Here is a 20,134-nt window from a genome sequence, read left to right on the forward strand (position 1 = left end):
TTCGTTACATCTAGCTTTGCATAATTATATTGCAATTATTATACTTTTAAAACTAAACACTTCATAGGAGTATTGTCAATAAAATAAAATAAAATGATTTTTTTATAATGAAAAATTAGTGCCATTATTTTTTAAAAATATTTATATTTTTTTCTTTTATTTAAATTCGTAGGTTTCTAACCACATCTCACCTCATTTTTATCATTTTTTTGTGTGCCAATAACTCATTTTTGTTATTTGAACTAGCTTCAGAATTCAGAAAGCATCTTTATATTATTTCTCATAATAAATGTGTGTTTAAAATCTTCTATATTTATAATATTCAAAAAATAACCTAAATCAATACTAAAATTATTTAAAGTAGTTATTCACAAATTATTTAAAAGGGTGAATAAAAAAATTAGGCCATAAACTATAAGTTCAAAAACATCTGCGACTCTTAAACTTAACTTTTGTGTAATATTTTTATTTAACTTTTGAAAATAATACACTTTAATTTTGATGTTAATAAAAATTAATTTTTAAAAAATAATAGAAAAGGACATCAAAATTATAAAAAAGAATTAAAAAATTATAGTAAATGATCAAAGAATTACATAAAAGAATTAAAAAATTTCTTAATCATTTTCGGTAATTTTTTTGATATTTTTGATAAATTAATAATTAAAGTTAATTTTTATTAACAACAGAGGTTAAATTGCACTATTTTTTAAAATTGGGACAAAATTTTGCACAACAAATTAATTTAAAATCTCAAACACTTTTGCACTTACAATTTAGGGCTAATTTACTTACTCCCTTTATTTTAAATTATAACGTATTTTTAAATAAAATCTTACATATCAATAAATCTGATTAAATACATTTAATAATTTTATTTTTTTAAAATAAAAATATAAATTTTTTAAAATATCCATCATTTAATATATTAAAGAGAAAAATAATGAAAATTAATTATAGAGAGAAAGGATAATATTAAAATTAGTACATTTAATAAAATTTTAATATATTTAAAGTATTTTATATTTTAAGATGTAAAAATGTTTTTAAAAATATTTTATAATTTGAGATAAAGAAAATATTTATTTTATTTAAAATTATAAATAATAAATTGATGATAATATTTTCTGCGTGGTGCAATACTGCATTTACACGAATGTGAAATAAAGGGAGAAGATTCATGTGCGAAGGGCAAAGGCAAGAAAGACCCCTCGAATCCCGTTTCCTTATAGCAAAATAGGTCAGGCGTCTTTCTTGATGACTGCACCTCTGGCGGAGTAGTGAGCATTTCGTCGAGCACTTGTACTGCGAGATTTTTGGCCTATTAATGGCGCCTTGGTCTTAGATCGAAGGGAAATCCCATTGTTCTCTTTCTTACTCTTGTCTCTTCAGTCTTCACAATGTTTGGCGCTCAGAGTTCTTCGCTCTTCGGCACTCCTTCAACACCCGCATTCGGTACCCCTTCTTCAACTCCAGCGTTCGGTGCCCCATCTTCTGCGCCAGCGTTCGGCACTCCATCTTCGACACCGGCATTCGGCACGGCGTCTTCGACGCCGGCTTTTGGCGCGCCGGCTTTTGGAACTCCGTCATCTACGCCGGCTTTTGGAACTCCGTCTACGCCGGCTTTTGCTGCTGGATTCGGCACTTCACTCTTCTCGACGCCGTTTTCTTCTCAGCAACAGCAACAGCAACAGCAGACCCCGCTGTTTCAGCAACCCTCTTCTACTGGTTTTGGATTTCAGTCTTCTTTTGCTGCGCCACAGCCCGCGCCGTTTCAAAATGCACAATTGACTACTCAGATGGCTAATGTAGCTCCCGTTCCTTTTTCTCTTGCCGATCGCGATATTCAAGTGTGTTAATCCACCTTCATAAACTTCATATAGCTCAATTCCTTTCGCCTATTCATATGTTACATTGTATTTTTATTGATCATCATCATTATTATTTTCTCATCTTTAGGCAATTGTTGATGCTTATAAGGAGCCGGGAAATTCTAAGTACGCCTTTAAGGTATTCCAGTCACTGTTTTTTTTTTTTTTGGTTACAGAATAATTTCCACCATTGCAAGCTTTATTTCACTGTTTATTGGCGGTGCTCATGGGTCTTGATTGTGAAAGTTCCTTTGAGAATTTTATTTTCGTAAAGTATATATTTCCATTTTCAGCATTTTGTGTAATGTTAAGGGACTTAAGGCTTGTTCATGTTCATTCAGTATCTCGACTTTCTGTGTTCTGCAGCATTTATTATTCAGTGTAACCGAACCGCAGTATAGGGTGAAGCCTGCTGGTGTATCAGACGTAAGTTCTTTCCCTTGTATACATGATAATATAAACCTTGTACTGTACTTGTTAACCATAGAAGTATAAAGTCTTTTTTGTTTCATCACTGGCTAATTCTGGGGAATAGATTGTATTGCCAGATCATGTGGGCAGAGGCAATGGGGAAGCTCGAAGGTATGGAAAGTGCTGACCGAGAACGTCTGTGGCCTCAACTTGTTCAAGGTTTCAAGGATCTTTCACAACGACTCAAGGTAAATTTAGTCAGCTCAAAGCTTCATGTAAAATTCCCTTTTGTTTTTATTTTTTTAATAGAGGTATTTTGGCCCTGTTAGTTTAACCTATAGATCGATCTAAAAAGGGGAGATAACCAATAGACCAGTACTGCTGACTTGAATATTTGATACTTTGAATGATGTAGCATCTGACTATTCTGTGTACTCGCAATCATGTATTTTAGTATTTTACAGTATGAAGGTGTTAGTATTGGTGCTGACCATTTGCTCTATTTGTGCACTGAGATTATTTAGATGGTCTATTCTGGCGAGCATATGTACCATACTTAATAAGTTAGTGTTAAAAAGACTGCTGATTTCCTTAGTTTATGTTTAAAATAAGTCAGGGTCAATGGGGTTCAATTGGAAAATAGTTTCTCCAATTGTAAGAAATTTTGATCCATGGTCACTGCTGATGCACATTCTGTATTGGAAGGGGGTTGTTGTCTTTTTTCTATATTGGTTTGTAACTTGTTACTTGGTATATATTGAAATCACTCACAACAATGGAGTGGTGCTTTGAATATCATATTGATCTGTATCATCTAGCCGCCACTCATTATTTCATCAACGTGCTAATCTATAACTTCCTGATTCTTGAAACCTGAAAACATATACAAATTGGCTAGGCAAAATAGTAGAATATGATAGCTGTTTATAATTCGGATAGAAGAGAGAAAAGAGGGAAATAGAGATAGAAAGAGAGATCAAGAGGGAAGAAGAGGTTTAGAGGAGAGTTAATCTGAATAGTATGCTGAGTATTCTTATACAAGTCATATTCTGAATTTACAAGTAGGTAGTATTATTTATAGGTTCAATACTCACCCCTTTCCTATCGGCTATTAACTAACTTCTACAACTCTCGATCCCATCATTTCCGATATTACAATTATGTATCAGAATGCCTCAGGATGAAGAGCAAGGATATTGAAGACTTTGAGATTTTGATCAAATATTGTCCCACTTTTCCTTTCCCTTTGGACTTTCGCTTTATATATATATATATCTTCTGTTTTAAGATGAAAAATTGACACAGGCAAATGATGAAAAATTGGTGGGGAGTGTATAATCTAACAAATAAGATAACTTCTATATTAGAGGGGATTAATTTACACTTAAATAACTTTTCAAGACAACAAAGGAGCACTGACGTCTTATGCCAAAGCTAAACATGACCTCATGAGGAGCTCTCAGTTATGAGAGCTGAACAATCTAAGAATTAATCTGATGTGTAATTTGCAATTAATAAGAGATATGGTAGTTATACTTGTATATGGCCGTTAGGAGTTAAATAGCTGTCAGGTTTTTTTTTTTTTTTTGGGAGGGGGGTAGAAACCTCTATAAAGGGGATTATATGTAAACTAGAGGCTTATGCTTATGAGAAAAATTCAGTTGTGCTATTCAATTTCCTCTGTTTCTCTCCCTTCTCTTTACCGCTATACATCTGTGGTATCATAATCTATGAAGATTTTCTGTGATCTGGAGTAAGGGGAGCGCATGTGTGGAGGGAGAGGGGAGAGAATAGATTTTATAGACAAGAGCTACGTGCTAAGGGATGAAATCACTCATGTTTAGGCTTCCCTAGTTGCCACATAGTTTATAATAGCCACACGAAAGAAAGAAAAATTGTTGGCTTGTTTACATGGGTATATAAGAGTTATTGGTTTTCTGTAGAGCATGTCTTAAATAGTTGAGAGCTCAAGAATCTTGATGGTTTTCATTTCCCCCCCTTATTTAGTATGCATGAGAATAATGAGTGTTGTTTTTCCATGATTGATGTAGAAGCACTCTATTTTTGCATTAATAGTTTTATTTTTCAAACTCAATCCTTTGAGTTCATATTCAATTATTTCATGCTGAATTTACCTTGTGCAGATCCAAGATGAAGTCATTGTTTCAGATGCAGAGAGATTACGAATAACCCAAAGCAATGTTAAAATGGTACTGCTCTTCCCTGTGCAATGTTAAAGCAGTGCAGAATTTGTTTTCACCATGCATTGCTCATTTAGCTATTTAATTTTCAAATGTTCTATGCAGCTCCAAAGACATTTTCAAGCTGATACCCTTCCTTGGATTCAAAGACTGCAGCAAAAAGAACAAATTCTCCAACGGCGTCTTTTAAGAGTAGGGGCAACTATTCTATGTTTGAGAAAGTAACTTGCTATTGATTTGGAAGGAAATAACTCATTTTTTAATTAAAATGTGCATCATGACTTGTACATTTATGAAAACGAATAGTAGCTGATGAGAAGTTTACGGGGAAAGTAAAAGTATCATGTTTCTTTTGGCTGGTAATCCCCTCTTTAATTCTATGCCTTTGGTACAGTCCTCTATAACTGGTTGTGATTCTGATAGTTTTTTGTTAAATTGCAACACTAACCGAGTTTGGGGCATTGGAGTTTGTTATTCATTGCCACTATTAACGCGGTGTCTTCTAATATATTATGATTGAAGGTAATGAGAATAGTGGAAGCATTGGAAGGAAAAGGCTGTCGTATACCCTTAACAAAAGGGGAAGCTGAACTTGCAGAGAAATTAGCGACAATAACTAGACAGGTAGAATTTTTAGTCTTACACCATGTTTTGCCTCCTGGTTGAAGTGGAACTAACACTGAAGAAGTTGTTGCAGCTGAAAGGATCTGGAGCAGAACTATCTAGAAGGGTACAGAACCTGCTAACTGTATCCCGTGTTCAGGCAAATGGTGGTGGACATGGTGGCCCGTTATATCTTCCAGGGTCAACCAAAATTCATGAACAGAGTCTTTCTGATTTGCAGGAGGTAAGATGGGACCAATTTGGAAGGTTTAATGCTTAATATTAATACATCATCAATATAAGAAGTAAAATAGAACTTACTGTTATTTCCTGTTCTTGAACTACGCAAAAATCAATGTAAAGTTTAGAATTTTTTACTGTATAATTACTGTGCAGCTGCAATATTTTCAAATTTTCTTTCTCCTCTTAAATCCTGTCATGTTGCAGAGGATGGAATATTCTACTTTTTTTAAACGTTTTATATCTCCCCTGCAATACTTTTGCAGAGGATTAGTCAGGTTTGGGTAAATATTTGGGTCTTCTGTTTCGTATTTTTTTCCCTTTTTTCTTTTTAATTTTTCTTGGGTATCTTCTGGGAGTAAGGACTAGGAGGGAAAAAGGAAGAGAAAAACCCAAATAGAGGGCAAGGGATGGGTAAACGATAACATGTTTTCATGAATTTTAACTGCTGGGAGGATAATTATAGCCGAGGAAAAATTTTAACTATGAAGACAACGGATTTTAAATGTGAAGGCAAGTTTTCGTCCATTTTCAACTACTCCATAGCGTTTCCTAATAAATAGACCTGGCATGGAGTGAGTTGTATTTGTGAATAGTGTGATTTCTTCTATATTTTATTATATGCAGAATATAGGCATATTAAAGAAAATCGTTTTGTGAAAATTAGTGAACAAGAATGAGAAAATTGGAAAAGTAATGAAAGGACTATTGAATTTGATAATATATAATGTATATTTTCCTTACAACTACGACTGTCATCTTTGACTGTTAAAAATATTTTTTTCCCTGTAAACCAAAATAAGGGAATCACTCAAGATGAATGACTGCATCATCCTCTGCAGTTCCAATGCAAAGAATGAAGCCTTTTCAAGGGAACTTAAACATTTCCTGTGTAATGGTGCTTATTTTTCTGTGGGCAGGTCTTGCAACAGCAGACAGAGGCAATAGCAAAACTTGGAAATGTACTGAAGCGAGATATAAGGGACATGGAGATTATGATGGCCGAGGACACAGGAACAACTGATAATGGGAAGTCTACTTAACAACTGATAAAGCTTCAAGTTTTCTTGAATTTGTATTGTATTTCTTGAATTACTCGGCAATTATGACAGCTGATATAGGGAGCTTGAGAATGATACAATAGGAGTTGGCTTGACTTGACATGCAAAAATTCGGTTGGGCTTCCGTTGCTATTGACCGAAAGCTTGAAGGTAGAAAGTTGTACCATTAGCTTTGCGTTGAAAGATTGCTGATTAGTCACCATGTTACGAGCTTTTCCCCCTGACTAGAACTGAGTCATGATAATCCCTGCTACAGCTTATTGTAATCCCTCACAAAACTTGTCAGAGTTTTGGGCTTATTGAAATTATTCTTTTTGGCACTCTAATTACATATATTTTTGGATTGAGGAATATTTTTGCCCTTTGAATTTTTGGCGTGGGGTTTGTAGGTATCGCTTAAACTTTGAAAATTCAACACTGTTGTCTTACCATTCCCGCATCGCTTGTTAGCGATTATCTATTTAGATAGATTTATTCTGTTTATTATTATTTTTTTGGCTCACATGACATCCAAATGAGTACTCAATTAGAATTAAATAAAGCTACTTTTGCTTTTGAAATATTTGTTTCCTTGACCCAATTTTTTGAATCATTTTTTCCTTTAAACGTTAAAAAATGTAACTACACATGTCCTTACTTGAGTGCCACGTATATTAAAAATTATAGGGAGAATTACGTGCAAATCCTATACATAAAAATTAATTATTAACACAATCAATTATTAATTTTTTTAATTTAATTATCACTGAATTTTGTAATAATTAAATTTTTTTATGTGAGGCTTCAATATAATTTTCTTAAAATTATATAATTTCAACTAAATTTGTGTCAAATAATATATGTAAATCAGACAGTTAATTTACCGGGGACTTATTTTCCGGGTCATGATGAACTCCAAATTCATTAGCGAACAGAGCATGCCTAATTGGCTAATTTATTGGAAGCTCCTTGCATTACTCGAATTTCACAAGTACAAAACTAACTATATTTGGTGCTTATTTTGATCATTATACAACAATAAATATTCTCGATTAAGGAAAATTCCATCTGGCGTCTGTGGTGTGGATATAAATTGTACTAACCAGTAACAATCTTATTGGTCCTACGTTTGGCTATATGCCTCCGCCATGATTAGTACTACAAGCGATGTCCAACCAGTGAAGGCTCGCGCGCCTTTTCCCTTGCCCCCTTTCTGTTCGTACTGTTCCCACAAAAATCCGCTCTGCTTGTAGTTGCGTACTATGTTTCTGCATGAAGGGCACATTTATTTTAACCAGTCTCTAAAAATATATCAGGACATCAACAAACGAAATCAAATCATACCTAATTAAATTGCGTCTCAGCTCTTCATAGACGGTTCTAGCTCTGTCCTGATACGGTCCTTTCTCTGCAAAATTCAACCGAGAGTTTAGTTTATTAAAACCAATAGCAAAACATAGTATCATTCTAGGCAATGTACCTTTGGAATAATGGTGGAGAGCTGAAAGAATTCTGTAATTCATGTTTATCCAGATAGGACCTCTCCAATATGGTGGATCGTGCTCTGTGTTGCGCTTCATGTACAAGGAGCTGCGTTCAAGATACATGGTCGTCGATACGTTAGCTTTCTGGAATTAAAATCATTAAAAACATTAATTAGAGACCTTGTTTTGGCCAGAGAGCGGAGTCCATAGTCGGTCCATAAGACGCTGCGGTTCGAAATGAATTCAAGTTGTTTTTCCAGAATCCATGATGCCTGAATGTAACAGTGACATACATAATTCAGTTTGAAGGTAGCACACTGGTGACAGCAAATATCGTGATCGATTAACCTGTATCACTTACAGGCGGTATGATCCTCCCCATGAATGGGAACAAACTAACATAACCGATGTGAGGAACAAATCTCAGCTTCGGCCTTTCTAAGACATCCCGGACAAGCTGGCGAGTTACATGGTTGGGTCCTACCTCAACTTCTTTCCATTTCAACAGAACCTAATATAGTAAGGTGTGCAAAGGAATTCTCATTACTTGAATTGAGGAACAATTAATAGCTAATATTTTGCAACAGCATGCCTGTAATACTAAGCAGAAATGAAGAAGCAGTATACCTTCTCTGTATGATTTCCAAAATCAAAGTAAGCACCATATGCATCATCAAAATGCATCTGTAACAACATCAAACACAAATTAGGAAAAAATTGTAGTTTCAACAAACTGGTTCTTCAATATCACGATACAGGTATATGGTAAATGCCACCCGGATCATTTGCTTTCCCTTTTCTAATCCAAAAATTTTACATACCTCACAAGAAAATTCCCGACATGGAGGTAGTGTAGTCGAAATTTCAAAAAATACATGGCTTATTCGTTTACAAACTGACTTGTAAGGGCACATTTAAGTTTGAAATATCCCTTTGCAGAGCAATCATAATATTCCACACATCTAAGGCTCTGTGGCTCTGCCAGGGAGGCACTTTATCTTTCCATTCTCCATGTCTTTATTTATTTATTTTTTTCAATGAAAATCATAGGAAAGATGTTAAAGGGAAATTTGTGCTTACCACTAGGAGGAAACCTTAGAAAGACAAAAAATTCTAAATTAGGAAATTAAACAATTTTTGTATACAGAAATTAAACTTCATATTGTCATACTCTTTCTTTTCAATATGTATTCTGATTCTTAGAAAATTTTCTATTATCATATATGTCCTGATGGTTTCCAAGTTCTTTCATTTTTTCATCAGTCTCCACAGGTATTGGCCTTATGATTTTAACCTTATTCTTTGTTGTTATATATTTGAACTAGCATCCGATCCATGGCAACTGAAACTAGCAATGGAATATCGTGGTGAAAGTAGTCCCGGACAAAGGATACAGGAAGGAAAGAAAGTACCTGGTTCAGTAACTCAAAATCTGATAGCACTTTAGCAGTAGCAGCATAATCCTGCATGATTTCATTCAACGTCAATGAGATAAGGTGACTGCCTCCCTGCTGCTAGTATTTCCCCTACTTCTGGTGATATGATCTACTAATTAATAATGCGTGCGTCACTTTGTTAATACCTTGCCAGGTTTGGTCTCCTTGTCCAACAGCTCTTCAATAGAATGCATACAATCAGCTGCAAGTAGCATCCAAAATCTGAGATCCAAATGACGTTCATCTCCACTCGGGTGTGAAGCACGTGGATAATCATCCAATCCAGAGGTCAGTGTCTGAGGATGCAAGAACGAACGTCATGTAGCAATAAATCTATTCATTAAAGATAACTCCAGTCTGTCCAAATAGATGAACACTAATAGCAGGGTTAAGTGACCCCATTTTTTATGAAGATATAAATTATAAAGTACAATCACTTCAAGGACAAGTACAACGTAATTGCAAGAGAGAAGACAGGTTCCAAAATCCAAACTCATCCACAGTTCATCTGCTTCAGACTTGCCAACAACAAAGATAATATCATAGCATAAGTTGAAGCATATTCTGCCATATTAATACCACCATGAAGTAGATTGCCACCAAAGTGCAACATGACAAACTATTGGCTATGCAGCCAAATGCTTTAGTAGGTTTCTGGCCTATTTTTAGAGCAATTTATCAACAAATCTGAGCTGTTCCTGCCTTTACATTATACTGTTTTAAGCATGACCATAGATTTTGACCCAAAAAAGAAGCGTGACCATAGATATTTTCATCAATTTGATTGTGGGATCTCCTGTAATAGTGCAGAATCAAAACTTAATATTAGCTTGGGGTTTAAAAATGCACGTCTACCTTGGGGTTTAATTCACGAATTGTCCTATTGTCTCGTCCATGCCAATAGTAGCTGCTCATTTGATTCCCTGTGTTACATAGATACTAATCCAAAACTTGGCCACAAGGAAAAGATATTTTGAGAGCTTGAAACAGACCACACATGTAGTATATACCTGACTGAGTTGTATTGAACCATTGGAACCATGCCTCTAGTCGAACAAATGCACGTTCCAGAAACAGAGAGATCTCAGTTCTATCAGCCCCAGTAAACTTGTTGTTCTTCAAGCCATGAACTATATCTGAAGCAAGCAAAACTTTTACCATGTTGCTCAGCATAAGGTGGAGGGGACCACATGGCCGCAGAAGGAAGAACAAGGCATACACTACATTGGAGCAATGTACCCATGCGAAAAGGAGTGCTATAATTTACTATGCGTTGTAGAATTTTCATGCCCCAAATGATCATACAAACACATTATATAAATACAAAATCAGAGAGGTAACTAAAATAGTAAGAAATCCTAATAACTAGTAATCACTACCACCAGAACAATGCTAGGAATCCTTCTAATCTGTACTTTAATATTCTGTCATGTAGGATTAGTGAGAATGAGCCAGCATCCGATGTGACCATGAGGCCTATTCAGACATATAGGAGGAAATTAAGGGGAAAGCAAGGAGTAGGAAACAATTATTCATCAGGTCAGGATCATTATCCCAAGGGTCCAGACAATGAGGGTTGCGTGTAGGGTGGCTGTAATTTCAGACTAGATGCTGGAGTCACCTTTATGTTACCTTAATATTTTGATTGTGGTTTTGGATAGCACTCAGGAATGTTTGAGAGTTAGACAAACGTAAGGAGAGTGCTGGTCTCTTGAACACCACTGAGGGACCAGTTATATTGTTGCTTTCATTTCTTTTGCTGTAATCTTGTTTCTGCATTAGGGATAGGGTTTTGGCCAGAATTAATCACTTTCCCTTCTGTAACACTATTTCAGTTATTATTCATTAATATCAAAACCTCAGAATTTCCCTCATTTGGTCAGTTCTTGCATTTATTTTTCTGTTAGAAATCTATTATAGAGCAGAGCTCCATCACCGTCCCTATAATCCTATATACGAGGGATGAGATAGATCAGTGGTGTGATTGATTGGAAAACTATTGTGTTTCCCATTTTCTTCATCACACCCCTTGAAAGTGACATTTGCACATATCACTGTGCCAATAAGATGCCAATTATCACATCTGACCCCAAAACTTAATTATCCAGAAAAAAATTGAAACATCTCCAAATCCTCCACCTTTGATTGATAAACTTCTATTCAAACATGATTCCCAGGTAAATCAGGAAATGGAAAGGGGGTTATGAACTTATGATTCTCATGCAAACATGGATAGCTTGACATGGAAGAGCACAGGAGGTTTCTATTAATCATCCCTCAATGAGAAGGAAAACTTCTCATTGGCAGCCTGATCTTAGATTATGGCTTCCATGATATCGCTCATGTCAACAGCATGGCCTTCTAGTGCCTGAAGTTATGATTCTAATGTCTCAAGAATGAGGAAAAAGGGAAAATAAATGTAAAAAATTACCACTTATTACTAAAAATAGAGTTGGAGGGTTTCCATTTGTTTGATGCTGGGGAACAAACTCCTCTGGGACCTTACTGCAAGTACAGGACAAGACATGTCACAAGGGCAACTAAAGAAAAACTGTAATTATTCAAACAAAATGTTCCATGCTACACCTCAGTGCTTCAGCCCCCAGAATTTGTTCACGTGGTATCCATCCATCAGCATTCATTAGATCTAACCAGTGTCCAATGATATCCAAAGAAATATGAACATCCCAACGCCTGGCCACAGATGATCCACAAATTATATCAGCTATATGTCTATTGCCGTCAAGAAATCACAGCACTTGTCTCTGGAGGCAAATCTCAATCCAAGAATAACAAAAAAGTACAATTGAAATAGCTTACTTTGAAAACTAACCAGATTAGAAGTTGATGAAAACCTTCATCCCATAAAAATCCTCTTGGAAAGAAAGGTCGACTAGGAACAGCTGTATAAAGCTCAGCAGGCCAATAATATAAATAATTGTCATTATTTTTAGACTGCAAGAGAAAAGCACCCATTGTATGTCAATATTTCAAATTGAAAATAGCTTATTAACTTCACAAAGAGCAGCCAAATGATAGTGTATAACTCGCTGCGGTAATGCAAAAAACTGCGGATGACAAAGATCTAGGAACTAACACCAACATCTTTTCTGAATTTAAAAAGAAGCACCTAAAACCATGTTTGTTCTCTTCCGATAAAAAACATTGTTCTGTCAAATACAAAACACAATGTTCAGAGTGAAGCATGCAGAATTGAAACCCTGACTTACAAAGTAAAGCCTATATGCTCAAGCTAGCAAGCCATGAGTTCAATAGACACATAAAGCAATGTTCTAAAGAGGGGCTGATTAAACTATAAACCAATTTGTGATAGGAAAATGGATCCTCTATAGACATGCAATCATGACTTAATAGAGAGTGACATGAGGATTTGGTTGTTTGTGGGGTCCACATTTTATAATTACACCCTTCACCTTTCTCTATCTCTTTCAAATGCACAAGACGCAGTAATTCTTGTTGGTTCAGATGATCCAACCTCCTTTTAATAGCACCTCAGATAACAAAACTTCTACAAAGAATCATAGAATGACCGCCTATTTTGAGAAATAATACAAAACATTTTGAGAAATATTACAAAACACAGTCGGACACCAGGTAAGAGTTACAGATATGCTTCTTATGACATAACTTTTTGTTCTTTTCTTATCTTGAGTTACAAATAGGCTATTTTAAGGCATAAAGCAACAATTCAAAGCATACTGAGAAGTAGAAAGTCAAAACACACTGCATGGTTATAACATGTAACATCTGTATTTTCAGTAAATACATGTTTAATTACATGCAATTAAATGATGGCATACTCTTCATAAAGACTAAAACTAGACAGAAGTGGCTTACATCAAGTATTTTTGAGACAGCGATTTTTGACTGGCCATAGAAGTAGCCCACACCACCTAGTAAGTTACCAATAGCAGCCTTACCAACAGATATGGAATCTGAATCCACCTAGAAATTCGCTACCAAGATAAAGAATTACTTCCATCGAGCATCAGTTTCTTGCAGCATTTAATCAACTGATTGAAACATGATATCAACACATTCAATGGCCATATGTGTTGTCAGAAAGCATACATTTTTGAATATGTAAAGAAAAATAAAATAAAAAACTAAAAAAGAAAAATATTTACCTTGTCAGCCAATCCAAAAATTTTCTCGAACTTATCATCAAATTCCTGTTTCTTCTGTTTCAGTTGGTTGGTAAGTGAGGTACCTGCCATTAAGCAGAAGAACAAGTGAAAAAAAAACAATATTTGATTTAGCAAGCCAATGTCAATTAAAGCAAGACATTCTACAAGCTCAGTAACTAGTAGCCTAGTCTCCGCAAAAGTATACACTAACTAAACAATGAAGTAGCCCATGGGGCAAACAGAAGCCAGAAGCAATAAGTTTGAAAGCCATGTAAACATGTCTTCCAAACTAAAGCCTGAATTTCAACTGTCACACATTCACATTAGCAACACAAATGTAGAAGTCAAGGATATCATTATACAAGAAAGCAGCTTTTTAGGCACCAGCTAACTCCTACAATGAAGTCAAAACTGATTTTGCCTTCCTTGGTCATGGAAAAGCACAAATAAGGACATGCCGTATTTAAAAAGAAAAAATATGGAACTGAAATTAGCAAGACCTGTAAGATTGCTGATCCGTTCTTCTACTCTTGAACTTTCTGATCCAGTTCCAGAGACAAGAACAACATCTGTTTTGAGAGGAAATCTACCAGTAATCTGCAACAAGAAAATGACAAGAACATGACACAACAAAACCATATGGAGAACGAAGTTTTCCAAGAGCAGTTGGAGAGATCTCTTGTTTTATGTAAATAATTTAAATTAAATGCTGGGGTAAGAAAAATGGAGTGCGGCCAACACTAAATAAAATAAGTAAAATGTTCAATGGGCTTTAGAAAGCAGGTGTCTATATGCTCTATTACCTGAAAAACTAAAACATTTGGAGAATTGTCTGATGAGTCAGATAGCTGCAACCGAGCATGCTTCTCTATCTAGTAAAATATGCATGTAAGTAGAGATATCAGAAGTAAGGAACAAGATCCACAAAGACTATTTCACAATAGCAAATTCTTGCATCGCCTCTAAAGTTATGTCATCAAATATTTGAATTGATTAAGTAGGAACCTAACATACCTGTGCTGCAAGATTTTGTTGGACAAGATCAGACAAATTGTGGAAGTGAGGCGTATTAAATCCAGCATAATGCACTTCCAAGTCATCCTGACAGAGCAAAACCATAACAAACTGAGCTAAAGATTACCACCAAACATAATAAGATATATTATGAATCATGAAGAGTGACAATTACTGTATCAGGATGGCAAATGAAGTTGAATTTATTGGTCACTGAAAGGTTCAAGAAAAAGGAGTGTCTAAATTTTTCATCCAGGTAGTTTATCTACCAAAAGAAGGGTATAATACAGGTTGACTAAAAGTTGTGGGGATTCATTTGTTTATGATTTTATCATATTGTTAAACTGTTTCAAGGAAGGAAACAGGAAGAACGGTTGTTTCTTAAAAAAATTGCGGTTCCACTATAGGCAATCAATCATAAACTCTATAAATGGGTCCACTGATCGTACAAAAAGCACAACCTTGAATAGTTTACGATAAGATGTTTCCATCAACATTACCATTGAATTTAAATGTAGCTGCCAATCTCCAATATCTGTTCGTGAGCCAGATGCAAGTAAGGAATCCTCATGATTGTTCAAATACTCTCCACTCACACTTAGAACATTACCACCCTCATCAGCCAAGTAGAAAAAGAGTTGGGCGTTTCCACCAAATTCTTCATCCCATTCAGATCTGCGAATGGACCACAATAAATCACCCTATGGATAGAACAAAAACGGATAGCTTTGAGACATGAAGGCTCAATTGTTATAGAATCACATGTAAGCATAGAAAGAATACAAAACTCAATTCAGAATGTTGAACTCAATATAATGCACTTCCTCCATCTCAAATTATAGGGCACTTCTGAAGGAGTTTTTCCATCCCAAAATATAAGACAATTTGGGTAAATTAAAGTTTCATTAAATGTACCAATTCCAATGTTACCCTTTCTCTCTTTATAATTAATTTCCATCCTTTCTCTTTTCAATATATTAAATGATGGATATTTTTTAAATTTTATATTTTTGTTTTAGAAAGATAAGGTTGTTATATTTAATGTGGTTTATTGGTTTGTGACATTTTATTTAAAAGTGTCTTATAATTTAGGACAGAGGGAGTACTTGTTATCCATCAAGTCCCAATTAAATCAAATCAAAAGCTAAAAAGAAGCTTGAGGAAACTTAGTTCTGATAGATTCATTAATGTACCTTTCTATAATTAAAAGCAAATACTAATAATACCACTCACTTCTCAAATTGCATTTCAATTCGAACAGCCCAATCTCCTCCATAACCACTGCCATCCATTTTTGATTTCAAGAAATTAGTATCCAAATTCATGCCATGGTCAACCAGCAATTGATGCCCAAAATCACGGCCATTATGATTCGTCCAACCATAAGTTCTTAGCTCATCATCATTCTGGCACACATGCCGCAAGTGATATCTTCCATCCTTTATGCCAATCCACATTAATCCAGCAATCAAAGATTTAGGAGTCCTGCAATTATAAAATAACAATTTTTGAGAACGTTGCAAAGACAAAAAAAAAAAAATGGTGTCATAACCACACACAATCAAGCAGGCTAAGGTGCCCCATCTTTCGCGTGATCCACGATGTTGCAGGACAAAAATCCATGAAATTAGATATTGCACGCATTTGTAATGCTTAACCGCCAAAATTTTCTCTACAAGCATCTCAGGAGTTAACCCAAATAAATGGATCGATCAAAAACCTCTTCCCAGTGCAGCAGCCAATATTACTACATTAACGCTTTTTATATAAAGGCCCTGCAAGCATTTCATCATATCGTCCTTCGTAAGATCAGACGTTTCCCCCAACTAGTAGTACAATACTAAACTGGTTTTCAGACCCCACTTCATATCACACTGCCAAGGCCTGAGCTTATAACGCAATAACATCCCACAAATATGACAACGGATTTTTTTTTTTTGGGGGTTGCTATGAAAGCGGAATTTTTATGAGCTATAAATGTTTGAGTTTCGTTTAAGGAACAAAAAGGAGTTTCGAGGAGAGCATGAAAATACCTTGCACGAATTCCGAGATATACATGGGGGCGATAAGTCCCCCAATATAAACTCTCCTTATGCTGACCTTGGAACTGCGATAACGCCGAAACTACTCAATCCTCAGAACAAACAAACAAAAGCCGAAATTTCCAAAAGACCATTAACTAAAGGAATTCATCCCTTGCCTGAGGAAGGTCCATTATCTTTGCCGCAGGAAATGGCGTGACCACTCTAGGTATCTGAGCTTCTGATGGATGACTTAGGACATAATGGATCACAAACAAGATAGTGAAGAATGATAATAAGCAAATGCCAAGCATGACTTTAAAAGAAGCGTTGAATACTGGGATGTGGCTTCTATCTTTAGTTCGATGTGTACGAAGCTTGATACCGGGTTTTATCGGACGAACAGAATCGTCATCGTTTGGATCAGTGGAGGATCTGATTCTGCTACGAGTGCTTCTCCTTCCACCTCCAGCCATTTTCCTGGATTGTTTTGAAACTCTTCAGGTGAAGGGAGTGACTGAACTGAGGACGTTTGGCATCGGAGGTTCAGGTTTTTTGTCATGCAGTGTAGTGTGAGGTAGTTGGACTTTGGAGTCCGAACGGAGTGACTACCGACTGGAGAAGGAGAAACCAGATCACAGAATTGAAACTTCCAAAACGGTACTTTCTCCCGTGAAGGCAGTGTGAAGGTCCGAAGTAGAATAACGGGCGTTGTCCACATGAAATTCGGCCAAAGCCCACTAATTTGATGCTCAAACCTATGGGCCTGTTATATATGATTCAGCCCAAAATCTCAGGACCCAAAAGAAGGTTCGGAGGCCTGTTATTATGATTAAGGAAGGAGAAAATGACAATTAAAGACTAAAGTGTAGAATAAGAGTCAAACCTAAAAGATCGATCCTGAAAACTCTATTTAAACAAGAATTCAAACTTTAAAAATTAAATTTTTTTTAAAGTAATCGAGTTTGAAAGCCTGGCCTTAACATGCTATGTAAAGAAGAGCTCGAGTCCGGACGGCTCTTCAAACCCTGATAAGCTAAGTTATCTTATATATATATATATGTATACACATTCATACATATATTTAACTGATAATGACACAATTTAGTTAATATTTATTATAAGTGATGAAGAAGAGTTTACAGAGATAATTAACATTAAATCTCTATCTTCATCTTTAAGAAGTGAACCTACATTTGAAAGATTTAATATTTTATTTTTAAATGATATTGATGATAATTTAGATTTACATTGATGAATATTTTTAATCTTCATCTTAAATTTAAAATTTTAAATCTTTGTTGAATTTTATGTAAGACTTTAATTTATTTTATCTTGAATTTTAAAATATTTCGTTTAAACTAAAATGTTATATTTTTTTTAAAAGAAGGCTTAAGAGCCTCACCTTGAGCCTTGTAAATAAGGGCCATGCTATAGAATCAAATTTTTGATAATCAAACTTTTGGGCCTAAGCCCTTAAAGGCTAGGCTCATAAGGGCCAGGCCTACTTTGATTTCCACCTCTATTAAAGATTTATGATTATATATTAACGACTAAGCTAATAACTTTAATAAATACAATTAAAAATAAATAATTATTTGCACTTATTAAAAGGAAAAATTTAACTTAACTTTAGATCTCTATATGTTGCTTGCATTTTGTTATTGATCCTTGCACTTTTATTTTTTATTATTTCAGGTTCTTCTATAAACAAAATACAATGACCTTGAAAGGACCTAAAACAATAAAAAAATAAAAGTATAGGGATCAAAAATATCAAAAAATTATAAGAACTGATAACAAAATGCAAGCAAAGTACATGGACATAAAGTTATGTTTTTTCTTATTAAAATTATAATTCATATGTCCTTAAATAATAGTTTGATTTACATGATATTATAAGGATATTTTTTATAGAGTAAATGAGTAAATTACCTTCTGAACTTTAGGTTCCATAGTACCATATACCCTAAATTCATTTGTTGTATATGCAATCTAGACTCTTTCATTAATAAAAGTTAATTTTAACCGCTAGTTAATAAAAAATGATATCAGAAATTACATAAAACATTTAAGTTAACTTTGGTCATTTTTTGTAACTTTTTGGGTCATTGTTTTGTATTTTTTGTCATTTTTTGTTTATCTTTTTTTAATAATTTTTAAATCTTTTTTTACCATTTTATAGTCAACTAACAATTAAAGCTAACTTTTGTCAATAGCAGGAGCCGGATTATAGACCTTTCAAAAGTTAAGAGAATATTTTGCATAATAAATAATTTTAGAGTTTATGATGCTATTGGATTTAAAATCTAAAAATTAATTTACTCATTTACTCTTTTTATATTATGATCTAATTGGATCATATATGTATGTATGTATGTATATTTATTTATGTGAACTCGAATTTGAGATCTCCTACTTAAACAATGATAGCTCTTTTCATTAAAACAAATACATTAAAAGCTTTTTTTTTTTATAACTATTTAAAAATACTAGTTTCTTTTTCATTTAATCCAATCATCTATCCTCCTTAGTAATTATGTGTAAAAATATGTGTAAGAGTGGTAACAATGCAGCAAAAGAATATACTTATGACCTTAAAAGGGGATTGGGAAGGGAGCAAAAGATGATGGTGTTGGAGTTATAGATGTTTGTTGCTATGAATACAAGCTATCCAAGTGTTGCCTGAATTAGAAGCATTGATCACTGCATATACATATGGTCTTTTAAAAAAAAGTGACGAAATGGTGGCTTTTCTTTCTCATTTCATAGTCTTTTTTTCTTCCTTCATTCACACTCTTGGTAGTGAAGGCTGTGCGTGCTTGTATTTTGATCTTCTTTAATTAATTTATTCCTTTTGGCTGAATCAAACATTCTCACGCACTCAAACTTCAGTTGAGTTAACACGCAATTAGGTGAGCAAGGTAGTACGTTTTATTCAATTTTCTTCCTATAATTTACTTTCTTAATCTTTCTGCCCACTTAATCTAATTTCCACGAAAGGATAAAAAGTATTAATTAAACACACATTTCCTCTATTTGAACTCGTCGTGACAAAGTCCAAGAATTTTTTTTTTTTTTTGGTTGGAATGCCAAGTAAATAGTAAAAATTCAACCAACAGTTAGGCAACTGATATATAGCTTTAAAATAAAAATTTGAACCGTGCCTGTATCCAACGGTTAATTAGTACTCTCTCTGTTTTTATATATAAGAAAAAAAAATCATATCACACAATTTAAGAAAATTGATTAATTATAATAATTATGTCTGAAAATAAAAAAATTAAATTAAAATGCCTTATATTAATCAACATAAGTATGTATTAATTATTTCTCATTGAAGTAAATTATGAGGAGTGATTTAAGAAATATGTAATAAATATTTATTGAAATATATGATTTTGCTTATATAAAAAATAAGTAAAAAATGATAGTTTTTTTTACAAATAAAAATGAAGTAGTATGTGGAAATTTGAATTTAAATTTGATAAATGATCTATTTATTAAATAAATATTTCACATGGCACAGTAATAAAATAGTTGTAAAAAATTTTGTCGTATGACATATAATATAACAACAACAAGCCTTTATCCCACTAGGTGGGGTCGGCTACATGGATTGCAAGACGCCATTGTGCTCTATCGTTTATCAAGCTTTTAGGAAT

The 20,134-nt window shown here is 34.3% G+C and overlaps 2 protein-coding genes across 2 annotated transcripts; one reads left to right on the plus strand and one right to left on the minus strand.

Moving 5' to 3' along the window:
- The first annotated feature begins 1,167 nt into the window (after nt 1–1,167).
- Nucleotides 1,168–6,818, plus strand: LOC129292512 (nuclear pore complex protein NUP54). The gene is made up of 9 exons (XM_054930065.1): nt 1,168–1,850; nt 1,960–2,010; nt 2,238–2,297; nt 2,420–2,530; nt 4,427–4,492; nt 4,589–4,675; nt 5,006–5,107; nt 5,181–5,330; nt 6,247–6,818. Exons 1-9 carry the CDS (start codon nt 1,401–1,403, stop codon nt 6,367–6,369), a joined length of 1,200 nt encoding a protein of 399 aa, XP_054786040.1. The 5' UTR covers nt 1,168–1,400; the 3' UTR covers nt 6,370–6,818.
- Nucleotides 6,819–7,312: 494 nt separating this feature from the next.
- Nucleotides 7,313–17,109, minus strand: LOC129293059 (mannosyl-oligosaccharide glucosidase GCS1). Its single transcript, XM_054930864.1, has 22 exons — nt 16,649–17,109; nt 16,482–16,555; nt 15,682–15,933; nt 14,949–15,123; nt 14,449–14,535; nt 14,238–14,306; nt 13,935–14,031; nt 13,435–13,517; nt 13,145–13,252; nt 12,120–12,241; nt 11,873–11,980; nt 11,718–11,791; nt 10,297–10,422; nt 10,142–10,209; nt 9,433–9,582; nt 9,263–9,313; nt 8,478–8,534; nt 8,212–8,361; nt 8,031–8,122; nt 7,847–7,956; nt 7,711–7,774; nt 7,313–7,634 (listed from the first exon to the last, which is right to left on the minus strand). Exons 1-22 carry the CDS (start codon nt 16,943–16,945, stop codon nt 7,490–7,492), a joined length of 2,559 nt encoding a protein of 852 aa, XP_054786839.1. The 5' UTR covers nt 16,946–17,109; the 3' UTR covers nt 7,313–7,489.
- Nucleotides 17,110–20,134: the final 3,025 nt, after the last annotated feature.

Source organism: Prosopis cineraria, unplaced genomic scaffold (assembly GCF_029017545.1).
Source record: "Prosopis cineraria cultivar Desert tree isolate PC_DT_omini unplaced genomic scaffold, ASM2901754v1 PC14, whole genome shotgun sequence".
In the NCBI taxonomy this organism is placed as follows: domain Eukaryota; kingdom Viridiplantae; phylum Streptophyta; class Magnoliopsida; order Fabales; family Fabaceae; genus Prosopis; species Prosopis cineraria.

Coding starts and splice junctions, on each gene's coding strand:
- LOC129292512 (XM_054930065.1), top strand. CDS start 1,401: ATGTTTGGCGCTCAGAGTTCTTCGCTCTTCGGCACTCCTTCAACACCC. Junction 2,011..2,237: donor ATTCTAAGTACGCCTTTAAG/GTATTCCAGTCA, acceptor TGTGTTCTGCAG/CATTTATTATTCAGTGTAAC. Junction 2,531..4,426: donor ATCTTTCACAACGACTCAAG/GTAAATTTAGTC, acceptor TACCTTGTGCAG/ATCCAAGATGAAGTCATTGT.
- LOC129293059 (XM_054930864.1), bottom strand. CDS start 16,945: ATGGCTGGAGGTGGAAGGAGAAGCACTCGTAGCAGAATCAGATCCTCC. Junction 12,242..13,144: donor CTGTCTCAAAAATACTTGAT/GTAAGCCACTTC, acceptor TTTCTCTTGCAG/TCTAAAAATAATGACAATTA. Junction 9,314..9,432: donor AGGAGACCAAACCTGGCAAG/GTATTAACAAAG, acceptor GAAATCATGCAG/GATTATGCTGCTACTGCTAA.